Source organism: Lynx canadensis, chromosome C1, assembly GCF_007474595.2.
Source record: "Lynx canadensis isolate LIC74 chromosome C1, mLynCan4.pri.v2, whole genome shotgun sequence".
NCBI classification, from domain to species: domain Eukaryota; kingdom Metazoa; phylum Chordata; class Mammalia; order Carnivora; family Felidae; genus Lynx; species Lynx canadensis.
Genome location: NC_044310.1, coordinates 177473804 through 177486806, shown reverse-complemented (window position 1 = coordinate 177486806; position 13003 = coordinate 177473804). Strand labels below are relative to the sequence as shown.

Sequence of the window (13003 nt, the reverse complement as noted above, 5' to 3'; positions counted from 1 at the left end):
TCATTTGAATAAATGTTTTCAAAACTGTCACTGAAATTAAGTGTTCTTATCCCCATTTTATAGATGAAAAAACTAAGGTTTAGAGGGCAGGCACTTTGCTCATGGCCACAGAGCTAATGAGGTTTGGAATTTAAACCTAGAATTAATTGTCTGACTCTAAAACCTATTCATTAGAGAAGTCTTTTGATCTGTCTTCGGGTGTTGGATATGTGAGGTGGGGTAGGATGGCATTCTGACTAGGACTTCTGACACCCATTGAGTGCCTGTCACAGATCCTTTTACTTGGACATCTGCTCATTCATTTGAAGAGAAAGCCTCCCTAAGCAGACTTTTCCTTGGTCTGGGATGTGCAAGTAACTCCGTTCCAATTAAAACCATCCAAACAAAGTCTATAAGGTGCAGGTGTGCAATGAGAAAATAGGAGTAAAGGACCGCGAAGGTCTCTTCCAACTTTAACATTTTTTAAAAGTTTTTATTTAAATTCCAGTTAGTTAACATACAGTGTAATATTAGTTTCAGGTATAAAATACAGTGATTCAACGCTTGCATACCCAATTTTAATGTTTGGTGTTACTGTGGTTTCCTGATTTTCCTGGTTTGTCAGAAACTTAAAAAGTTAAAGACTCACCCTGGAAGTAGTATCAGACTCAGAAGTGTAGGGTTGTCATAGTTATAGTGCTGGTATTTTTTAAGTACTTGATAGTAAAATACTTAACAGCCACCTAATATTTGGGAGTAGGGTAGAAGGATGAATTGGGGCAGGAGAACAAGGAATAAGAAAGAGAATACCAGAGTGTGTTAGTAACTGGGACGGACTGCTGAAGTTTGAAGCAGGAGGTTTCTTGGGGCTTTGCCACAGTCACCAGATTTTTTTCTGCCAAGCATTTTCTAGTGTGACAGCAGGAAGAGAATGGGGTAGCTGTGAGTGCAGCTGCCTTCTTATAACCATCATTTCCCCATTTACTAAACTAACCTTTGACAGTGTAGGAAAAAGGAGCAGGAAGTCAGCATCCTCCAACGGCCCAGCCCCTCTGGGTGAAGAAGCCCGGCTCTTAGGAGAGCCCACAAGACAACGGCATCCATGCCGTACTTCTAGCAGACACCAGCAGAAATTCCTCTGCAGAGACAGGAAGGCTTACGGAGCTGCTCATGATGATACCTCATTCTGAATGGCCAGAGCAGCCCCATTTATTCCTTGGTGACATGTGGCACCTGGGGATACCAGTCATTTTAGGGCATTTTTAATACACGCTTTATATAGATACAATTCAGATGTTTTGAACTTCTGCAATTCCAGAATATATAAAATGAAGGAAGCCTTCCAAAGATTTCTGTAAACAAAGAATAACTTTGATTACTGAAACCTAATAGAGGTGGAACGAAAAAGAATATTATAGGCCAATTTCACTTATGAATATCAATGTAAAGTCCTAAATAAAATATATTAGTAATCAAAGTTAAATAATACAGTAAGAAAATAATATGACCAAGTAAGATTTATTCCAGATTATAATAATTACAGAGTTTATTGTGACTGGGAAATTCATTAATGCAACTCATTATGTAAACAGAGACAAAGAAGAAAAAGCATGTGCTTATCTCTACAGTTGCTGAAAAGGGCTGGCAAAATCCAACACCCTGATAAGAGACATTAAGTAAAATAGGAATTGATGGATATCTCTTTAGCCTATTAAAATATACATCTCTCAGTTCTATAAACAGTAACTTACTTGGTTTGGAAAACAGTAGTAAGTCAGAACCATGGCAAGGATGTTCACCGTTTCCCCTAATATTTAGATAACGTTACATTGGTGGTGTTCACCAATGCAGTTAGGCAAGAGAAAACCATTAGAAGCATAAGAATCAAAAGCAACATCATAAAGATATCGGCCCTCCCTAAGTTATTCATAATTTTAATGTGATCCCAATAGAAATACCGAGTTGCTTTCTGAAGCTATGAAAGTCATCAGGAAAATAAACCTGCAAGAATAGCAAGGAAATGCATGAAAAAAGTACAGCAGTGAGATGGGACCAGCCCTATTAGATATACTCCAAACCCTCTGTAATCAAACACTGTTCAGGCACTCAGGCTTATGAAGAAAAAGCCCCATGGGAAAGAAAAGAAAATCTAGGAGTTGAAACCAGGTACATAAAATTTGGGTGATAAAAGTGGCAACTGAAGGTTCTGGGGAAAATACGAATTTCTCACTAAATGTTGTTAAGATGAACGGATAACCAAGTGGGAAAAAGTTAAAATTGGAGCCATACTTCACAGTAAACACAGGAATAAACTTCATATGGATCAGAGATCTAAAAGTAAAAAAGAAAAAAAGAAACTATGCACGGTCTAGGTTAAAAATGGGTGAACTCCTTTATAATCTGTCAGTCCAGAAGGGCTTTCCAATAGGGAAAATACAGATATGAAAGAAGAAAATACTGATAGATTTGAATATATAAAAATACCCACATAGAATCTGTGCTGTGTAGGACTCTATGTAAGAAAGTTTGATGGGCATAGTTTTTGCCATGGGAAGGGGCTTTAACTCTAAACAAAAATAGCATCTTTCTAGAATCTCATCTATATGAGAACAGTCTCGTGTTTCCCACTCTGCCACTTGGGCCTAGGACGTTGCCTGACCTTGACTTAGTCTCTTGTAAGTCATACTATGTGAGTCATGGAACACCTTATGCAATGAACACGTAGACACTGCTATGTCCATGTCCTGATTATCGAGGATGGGACCAAATACTATCAGTGTGTCTGGGTTGACAGTCATTATTGCTTTAGGGTAGCCGCTACTCGTTGAAGTCCTTCAATGGCAGTGCTGTTCAATTTTGATAGGCCTGTGAATCACCTGGGATCTTGTCACAGTGGAGCTTCTGATTCAGTAATCAGATTAGGACCCGAGAGTCTGCATTTCCAGCAAGCTCCCAGGTGGTAAGGTACTGCTGGTCTGGGGACCACACCATGAATCACAAAGCTTTGAAACAAGTACAGGGTTAATAAGAATAATCTTGTCTACAGAATTTGAGAAACCGTGAAATAAACTTCTCATGTGGTACCATGCAACTGTGTGAATTAATGGAAAACTCCAGAAATACTCTGTTTATATTAGGCATGAACTGAGCCTAGTCTTTCTGTAGCCTTTTTAATAGTTTATCAGCATTTTCCAGGTCCTTGAGAACTGAGCTATTTCTTGTCAACACCCATGTGGGAAGCTTGTAGGAGGTTTTGGAAGGTCTGGGAGGTAGGTAAGAGCACAGGGTATGGACTTGACTTTGGAGAGTAACCAGCGGGTAAATATGCTAGAAGAAATGATACTCGTTAACCACGCACCTCCCATTACAGGCGCAGTCGGGGAATATTCAGAGCACTGTGATGTTAGACAAACAGAAGGAGCTTGACAGTAAAGTCAGAAATGTGAAGGATAAAGTTATGGTAAGTATTGAGTAAATATATACATTTAGCCTCTTTTTGTAAAGGAAAAAGCTTTCGATTACTCGAGTGTGAACGTGGTAACTAATTTGTTTTTCAAGTAGTTGAGAGAAAAGTTTTGCTGAAGTTCCAGACCGTAAGTAAACAAATTGGTTAAACCAATGAGCAGATAGACTTTTATGGCCCCTTTTATAACTTCCAAACATTGAGCTTATCTCTTTCTTCCTTGCGAGATTGTGCAGAAACTGTCGACTTTGCCCCATCACACAATAAACTAGATGTTGCTGCTCTAAATAGCCTTTTACGTCTATGCTTCTCAAATCTGGGGTGTTCCTGGGATTACACAGAGCTCCAGCATGAACATAGCTCATCTTTTTCAAGCACCTGTTTTACTCTAAAACTTGAAAAGGGAACAAAAACATTTCACTTGAAAGAAATTCTGATACATTTCTGATTAGAATAAAATATCCACAACAATTTTAAGATAAAACCTGTAAGTTCATATGAAAGCAGAGAGCTGCTTTGGTGCCCTTGGTGGCCTGTGTTCACCCCCCTCTACGGTGAGAGCTAAGTCGGGGGAAGAGACAAGGGGTCTTGCTTTACACCAGGACTGTATCTGTGGGAAAGGCCTTCCAGCTGAGAGGTGTGATCTCATCTGGATATTGGTCACCCCAGTGTGGATTTGACTTTGTGCTTCAGACAGTGCCTTTCCGAATTCCAGATTCTTTGAAGCAACTTTATGCTGCAGCCTTCTAAGGAAACACTTCATTAAAGTAGAAATCAAGTAAGCCCAGTCTGGAAATAGCCATATGTTTTCCTTTCTAAAAAAAGTTCTTACATACTTATTAAGGACATCGAAATTATTATGTATGTGATTAGAATTTTGCAAGTTGAATCCATCTTTGAGGGAGCTGGATTGTTACCATGGTTTTCTGGGTCCTATGGAAACAGTCTATTTCCTAAAGTCTTTGGAAGCAGATGGGTGAAAACCTGTTTATGTTTTTGTTTGTAGTGTATAGAGCATGAAATCAAGACACTAGAAGACTTACAAGATGAATATGACTTTAAATGCAAGACCTTGCAGAACAGAGGTAAGAGTTAACATCGAAACAGTGCCCATTGGCTGTCTTTTTTTTTTTCTGTTTACACTAGATAAAGAAGACAAGTATGTCTTCACATTTGCCAAACGCTTTATGACTCTGAATTGCTAGTCTTGGCTTCTTGATGACTCAAGCCAGGGTCTTAACCTCTGTACTGTTGACATTTTGAACCTGATAATTTTTTTTTGTTGTGAGGGGCTGTCCTACACAGGAGACGTTTAGCAGCGTCCCTGACTTCTTCCCACCAGATGGCAGTAGAACTATTTCTCTAATCCCCAGTGGTGACCACCAAAACTGCCTCTATACCTTGCCGAATGTTCTGCGGTGGGGGTCGGGGGAGTACCACCCCCAGTTGACAACCCCTGGTTATGTGTTATTCACTGTACTTCTTGTACCTGGCCCGCTGATGGACGTAGACTGACAGGTGTGCGGGGTTTCCCTGTGCGAATGCCAGAAGCTCCTTCAAACATTGCAGCTCCACATGTATACTCTGCAGAGAAGTTTAGCATTGCTCTTCATGTTTTAAAGCGGTTTTGCTCTATTTTGTTGCTTGTTTTTCATGATGGCAGGCCATTGACTGAAAAGAACCCAAAAGCATGCATTGTGTAAAATATGTTAGGTACTGGTGTAACCCTGGCTGTCATTTGGAGGATACCAAGGTTAATGTAGAGAGATGATTTGAGGAATAGTAGGAGAGAAAGGAACCTCAACTACTACTTCCTAATACTTCTCTTCCAAAGCTACGGATATGCTTTGTGTAAATTTTTTATATGAGATTTTGAATTTTGTCACTTATATGCATTTAGGTAATCTGGCAGTGATTTAAGAACCAGACGGTAACTGTTCCCAGTTTCCATGGGTCATTGAAAACAAGTGTACTTTGTTTCAGCCTGTCAGTTTTTATTCTTAGGACATTTTTCTTATTTTGTTCAGTACAAACTGAAGACCAAACTTTGATCTATCACCAGATAGCATTTGGATTATATTTCTTCTAAGTGTTTGTGAATCTTGGATTTAGTTGGTTTTGGTTTTTTTACATTTATATTTATCTGCTCTCTCTCCCAATTCACAGAACATGAAACCAATGGTGTGGCAAAGAATGATCAGAAGCAAGAACAGATGTTAATCAAGAAGATGTATTTAATGCTTGACAGTAAGAGAAAGGTAGTGATTCGCTTTCCAGAATAACATGTTGCTTCTGTCACAGGCTGGAAATAATGGACATGAAGTGTATAACAGATGAAGAATTATTTTTATAACCACTTGGCTTAGAGCCCCAGTTGAGATATTTGCTTTTGCTTTTAAAAACTGTTTTTATTGTTTATTTATTTTTGAGAGAGAGAGGGAGAGTGTGTGTGCGTGAGTGAGCAGGGCTGGGGCAGAGAGGGGGGGGAAAAAGGCTCTGAAGCAGGCTCTGTGCTATGGGCTCAGACTCACAAACCATGAGATTGTGACCTGAGCTGAAGTCAGACACTTAACTCACTGAGCCACCCACACGCCCCTAAAAATTAATGTTTTTAAATTCAGTGATTAAAGATGAACTTACTTCACTTTACTTCTTTCTCTCTCTTTAGGAAGTAGTTCACAAAATAATAGAGTTGTTGAACATCACCGAACTTACCCAGAAAGCCCTGATTAATGATGAACTGGTGGAGTGGAAGCAGAGACAGCAGAGCGCCTGTATTGGGGGACCCCCCAACGCTTGTCTTGATCAGCTGCAAAACTGGTAAGATTCTCCAAAGCTGGCTGGCTAACCCCACGAACTCCTGAAGCGCACATTTGAGTTGTTGTTAGTGAAAGGACCCTGTCAAAACTTTGGTTTAGAGTTTGATGTAGTCCAGCTTCTTCTTGCCCTGGAAGCACTCACTTGCAAAGCACACGTTTGTCATGCATGTGGCCGAGTTCAGCCAAGTTCTGCTTGGTTTGGAGCACTCCTCTCCCTACTCTACGTGTACCGTGGGATGCATCATTTGTGCCAAAACATTGGTGACGTCGCCGTCACTTAAACACACTTAACAACTTGAGCCCTGATGTTTTCTTAAAAACAAAATAGTCTGAGACATTTTCCAGGCTTCCATGAGATCATAGTTTGTCGTGGACCATTGATTTGCTCATCATCGAGTAAACACTTATTAAACGCCATATGCCCGGCACTGGGCTAGGATCTGGCGACACGTGATGAATGGTTCTTGGTCCTCTCAGTGTGGAGGCGGGAGGTAGATGTAATCATTCCATGCAGTAGAATGTTACCAGTGCTCTAACAAAGGTCTGTCCAGAGTTCTGTGGAAGATGAGGGAAGGAGTCAGCAGGACAGGTTTCTGAAAGGAAGTGGTCTTGCACAGACTCTTGAGAGTGAAGACGAGTACTTCGTGGAGACCAGGGAGGAGACCATCATGGACTGAGACAGAGAAGAGGAGCGGCTGGGCATGAATGGGGGTCTGCAGTACCCCATATTGGATGATGGGAGAGTGGGGTGCCGGGGAGGACAGGAAGAAAGCGGAGGTGGCAAGATGCTGGAACCTGGTTGTGGAGGCTCCCACACAGTGCTAGGAACGGGACTTTGTCCAGTGGGTGCTGGTGAACCAGGCAGGCTTTTTGTTTAAGTGGAGATTTACTTCTCTGTTTTATTTTTGTTTTGCTTCGAAAGGTCACTCTGGCAGCAGTCAGGAGGAAAGGCTAGAGACAGAAAAGCCAGTTGGGCGACTGGGAACATGTTAGTGTCGTTTGGGGGAGGGCCAACAGACCAGAATGGGTGGGAGACTGGATCAGAGAGGAGATGAGGGGATGGTGGCCTGGAACAATTCCCAGGGCCCCAAGGACCAGAGATCTCGGGAGGTTCTCTGGATGCTACTTTTTAAAAAATTCGCAATTAATATTCAGTCATTTATGTTTATTCTATAGATTGCCTGCTCATATTCCAAATTTCTTTTTGGTTAGCACAGAGCTTCCTAGCCCTGTGTGCCTCCGTGGGCCTTGAGGGGCACTGACCCCCCTGTCCTCCTAGTGCTCTGGGAGGCCCTGGGCTGTCTGGAGCCTCCTTGTGGTCATTTAGGCCACGGGGAGCCTCTTCCAGAGCCGCAGATGCCCTCCAGTGTCCTCCACTGTTTTGTCCATAGACTGTCATTTTCTTGTGACAGTGGGGAAGCCCTGGGTTAGAATCCACCTGGAACTTGCCCACCCACCATTAGCCTACCTTCTTTCATGGTCAGGGGCTGCTCTCTGGGTGCCTTGAACAGCATTCGGGAAATGGAACTGTGAAGTGAAGGAAATGTATCTCGCTGGGAGAAGATTTTCTTTTGTCATTACTCCAGCTAGTCAAGTGACAGTCCCACAACCTGACTTGGCTCAGAGGCACTTTACAGTCGGCAAGGAGGAAACTGAAGCAATCACTGGTTTCCTCCTTGGCTAATATTTTGAGTGTCTGGATTGAGTGCTTTGCCTTCTCCTTTCAGTTCAGTGAAACCATGACCTTGGTTCCCTCTTCTCCTCCTTCCCCAGGGCCTGCCATTCCTATATGTGGGCTCCTTGCTGCCTCCTGCATCACCTCTGATGGAGTCTGCCTCGCTGTGTCCCCTGCCTCTGCCCTCCTCTTTACCCTCTCCCTTTAAATCTCAATTATCTTACAGGTCAGTGGAAATCACAGATCCCCAGCGGGCCACACCCCACCCCGCCCCATCTCCTCAGGTCCGTCTCGAAGTGTAGGGAGGTCTTTGATCTGGGCTGTAATCAGTGCCGTTGGTTTCTTCTCCCTGAATAACTGCCCTTGAACACCAAGATGAACCTTGTTCTCTGTTTCTCCCTGCAGTGTGTGGCCATGAAGATAACATCGTGTGTTGCCTGTAAAAACCTCTTGTTGATCTCCGTGATTCCCTGTGATCCAGGCTGCTTTATGACAGCCTGCGATTGAGACCCTTGTGTCTTCTCCCTCCCCAGGTTCACCATAGTTGCCGAGAGTCTGCAGCAGGTTCGTCAGCAGCTTAAAAAGCTTGAGGAACTGGAACAGAAATACACCTATGAACACGACCCTATCACAAAAAACAAACAAGGGCTGTGGGACCGCACCTTCAACCTGTTCCAACAGCTCATTCAGAGGTAACTTGAGGGGGATTGGTTTGTATCTTCTGCAATTATTTTACTCGGGAAAATGTTATGGTGATTCAGATCATTTAGAAGTGTTTAATAGGTTATGTAAAAATTTTTAGAGCAGTCACCTCTTTCCAAATTCCTGTCTATGCCATTGGCTTCCCATTCTTGTGGCTATCTAGACTGATAACTTGTCAGTTTTACTCCTTGGGCCACTGTGTGCCAAGACCTGTCAAGTCTATCCTGGTGTCCCCTCCTTCCCACACCAAGGCCTCATCCTGTCTCCAGCTCTCAGATCCTCTCTGCTAGACTCATACATGGTCACCTCCCAAGTGCTTCCCTTCTCAGCCCCTGCCTCCCTAGTCCCTGTGACCCTGTGCTTTCCAGAGCAGACTTCAGCCTGTCTCTCTGTCACCTGCTCATCCAGGTAGAGCCCCCTACTACACACTTGTACTCTATGTCCACAGTCCCAGCTGGCCACTCCAGGGTGAGCTTCTGCACATGCCTCGTTTCGGCAGACCTCGTGCCCACCACATACAGTCGCTTTGCCTTGCCTCTCGTAACTATTTCCTCCACCTCTCTCTTGAACCTCGTCTCAAAATTGTAAATTTCAGCTTATATCTAATCATGAAATCTTTCCAGAGTTCCCAAATATGTTACCTCCCTTCAAGATCTGCCTGGTTCAGTCTTCATTCTTGTCCCATTCTGGATTTATTATGTAATTGTGTATGTATTTCTGTTGTCTGTGACATAAATTGGGAAGTTCTTGGAAGACAGACATGTGCCTTTGTCATCTTTTTGTCCCCCATAAGGACCTTGTACGGTGCCTTGCCCAGGGGCAGGTGTTCCACATATGCTTAGTAGATGAATAAATGGCACTGAGTAGAAAGAAGCATAGAGTTCATATTGCAATTTAGTCTTCATGTTAACTTGACATGTGGCTAATGTCCAAACAGGAATGCCTCAGTGCTATTGTTTTGAAATTATCAAGGATATTTATTTACTAGGGTTTTGGAATGCAAATCCGATACTTTTTTTAATGAAAATTAAGGCTTGGAAATGTTTAATAGATAGATAATAAGTATTACTAAACAATTTTACTAGAAGAACAGTTTTCCAAAGGATACCAAAATACCCATTTCAAATTATGATAGTAAGGCAATATGTTACAATATGTTACAAAGTTATTTACATTTTCAACTGTAGTAAAATTTCTTTTTATTTATTCTTTTTGTTTATTTTTATTTTAAAATTGGGATGCAGTTAACATACAACATTACATTAGGTTCCAGTGTACAACATCATGATTTGATATTTGTGTATGTTGCAAAGTGATCACCACAGTAAGTCTGGTTAGCAGATTTGGTTCTTCATGCAAATTCATAAATGAACATAACCCAACTCAAGGTTTTCATTATTGACGGTATCACAGTTCACTGCAACTACTCTAATCTTTTTGAGTATAAATTTGGTGTGGGGATTTCTGTGCTGACTAGCAAACCTCACTTTATTTATCAACTCGTTCGAATCTTCCAAACTGAGTTTGAGCTTGTGCCCTCTAACCCCCTCTCCTGTTTAGGGAAAATAATTCATACTCCCTCAGCATTAATGGAAATGCTAATCTGCACTCTGCTTGGAACTTACAGCTCATTTGTGGTGGAAAGACAGCCTTGCATGCCAACTCATCCTCAGAGGCCACTAGTCTTGAAGACTGGGGTCCAGTTCACCGTGAAGTTGAGGTAATTGAGAAAAGATGGAATCATTGCGCCTTCTGCCATGAAGTTTGCATCCCCTCAGTTCCTTCACAACACTGTCATATAGAGTGCTTTAGAGGAAGCAATTTTGCAGTAGGCATTTTTTTTCCTTTTTTTAAGTTGTATTTATTTAGGTAATCTCCACACCTAATGTGGGGCTCAAACCCATGACCTTGTAATCAAGAGCCTCACGCTCTGAGCCAGCCAGCTGCCCCTGTAATAGGCATTTCAATGGGAATTCTTATTTAGAGTATCTAAGAGTCTGTCTGTCCTATTAAAATTAGAGCTATAACACAACGTCGCTCCTCATCAGGGAAATACAAATCAAAACCACACTCAGATACCACCTCACGCCAGTCAGAGTGGCCAAAATGAACAAATCAGGAGACTATAGATGCTGGAGAGGATGTGGAGAAATGGGAACCCTCTTGCACTGTTGGTGGGAATGCAAATTGGTGCAGCCACTCTGGAAAACAGTGTGGAGGTTCCTCAGAAAATTAAAAATAGACCTACCCTATGACCCAGCAATAGCACTGCTAGGAATTTACCCAAGGGATACAGGAGTACTGATGCATAGGGGCACTTGTACCCCAATGTTTATAGCAACACTCTCAACAATAGCCAAATTATGGAAAGAGCCTAAATGTCCATCAACTGATGAATGGATAAAGAAATTGTGGTTTATATACGCAATGGAGTACTACATGGCAATGAGAAAGAACGAAATATGGCCTTTTGTAGCAACGTGGATGGAACTGGAGAGTGTAATGCTTAGTGAAATAAGCCATACAGAGAAACACAGATACCATATGGTTTCACTCTTATGTGGATCCTGAGAAACTTAACAGAAACCCATGGGGGAGGGGAAGGAAAAAAAAAAAAAAAGAGGTTAGAGTGGAAGAGAGCCAAAGCATAAGAGACTCTTAAAAACTGAGAACAAACTGAGGGTTGATGGGGGGTGGGAGGGAGGGGAGGGTGGGGGATGGGTATTGAGGAGGGCACCTTTTGGGATGAGCACTGGGTATTGTATGGAAACCAATTTGACAATAAATTTCATATATTGAAAAAATAAATAAAAATAAAATAAAATACAAAAAATAAGAGCTATAACAGATACATATGTACACACACCTGATATTTTTCCCCGTGATAAATGTAATGCACATTCACCATAGAAAGGAATTCAGAATTGCAGAACTGAAATAGTAGAGAGTAAAAGCTCCCAGCAGCCTCATGCTCTCCTGAGTATAAGCTTGTAACCTAGGCTTTACATACCCCTGCAAGCATATGTGGTGTGTGTGAATATGGACTCATGACACATATGTTTTTTTAGTGAATGGGCTCATAGCTTTCATCAGTTTTTCAAAGTTGCATGTGATCTAAGTTGTCTGTAGACCACCATGGTAAACGCCTAGTGTCAGTACTCTCAGATTTCTGTCCATGTCCATGCAAATACATATATACATTTATGTGTGTATGTGTCTGTTTTTTGTTTTTATACATAGATACATATATATATATGTATGTTTTTATACATAGATACACACATATGCATGTACATAATATACAGTATTTTATTTTTAAAAGTAAGGATTCTGCTATATATGTTTTTCAGCCTGTTTTTCTCTTCAGTAAGAAATCGTAGAAGCGTTTCCATGTGAGACCATGGCTTATCTTTCTTTTTTTGAGTGGCAGATTTATTTAACTAGTCTTCTACTGATGAGCAGCTGGACTCTGAAGAGCTACATTGGCCTTCAGAGTTGGCCTTGGTCCTCTTTCCTGGGGTGCTGCTGAGCGAGGTCCCCAGTTGCTGCTTCCTGGTTGCTGGTCTTATAGCACCACACTCAAGCACCCTCGGGGGACCAGAACTCACATCAGAAGGGACACTAAAACTCTAATCCCATCCGCCTGCCCCACTAAGTGCAGCAGACCAGTGAGGGGCTCCTTCCTGAGGTCTGTAGCTCATCAGAAAAGACACATGCACATCTTAGCCCTACGTTCCTTCCTTCCGATGTTAACCTGTTTTTCCTGATTATGGATAAGAGTTCTTATTTTTTCCCAAGAGAACAAACATTAGTCACAAGTTTTAGTAAAAAGTACATTTGCAATTTTTCACCCATATAATTGTCCAAAAGTAGAAATCTTGATAAAACCCAGTGTTGGCAAGGCTATCTAGGGAAGCAGGTACCTTCACTCACATTTGGTGGGAATGTAAAATCAGTGATGCTTTCTATCAGAATTTAGTGTTACAGTTTTGCCCCAGCAGTTCCATAGCTAGGAATTTATTTTGCAAATACAATTAGAAAATATTCCAAGTTGACATACATGAATGTTGATTCTATTGTTTGTAATAACTGGAGGGAGTGAGGATTCGTGAAACCTTCTCCAATAGGGAATTGATATAATAAATAAACTCTAATAATTTTTTAAAGTAATAATGACTTTTATTTTTTGTTCCAGACTGTTGGTGAAATTGCAGGAGCTGAATTATAATTTGAAAGTCAAAGTCTTATTTGATAAGTAAGCTATCTTTAATATTATCTAATATACATACACTATTGAAATTCTGGTTTTGTTAACCAAACATGGATGGATGCACTAGAGCTATTTATAAGTGATCCCAGGAGATT

General features: G+C 41.4%; 1 protein-coding gene across 1 annotated transcript in view; it reads left to right on the top strand.

Moving 5' to 3' along the window:
• STAT1 (signal transducer and activator of transcription 1) overlaps positions 1-13003 on the top strand; it is a 42816-nt gene that overhangs the window by 10631 nt on the left and 19182 nt on the right. Inside the window, exons 6-12 of the mRNA XM_030326008.2 lie at positions 3350-3439; positions 4449-4527; positions 5609-5700; positions 6111-6262; positions 8470-8628; positions 10266-10358; positions 12834-12893. Of these exons, the coding sequence (XP_030181868.1) occupies positions 3350-3439; positions 4449-4527; positions 5609-5700; positions 6111-6262; positions 8470-8628; positions 10266-10358; positions 12834-12893 (725 nt within the window). The remainder of the gene's footprint in view (positions 1-3349; positions 3440-4448; positions 4528-5608; positions 5701-6110; positions 6263-8469; positions 8629-10265; positions 10359-12833; positions 12894-13003) is intronic.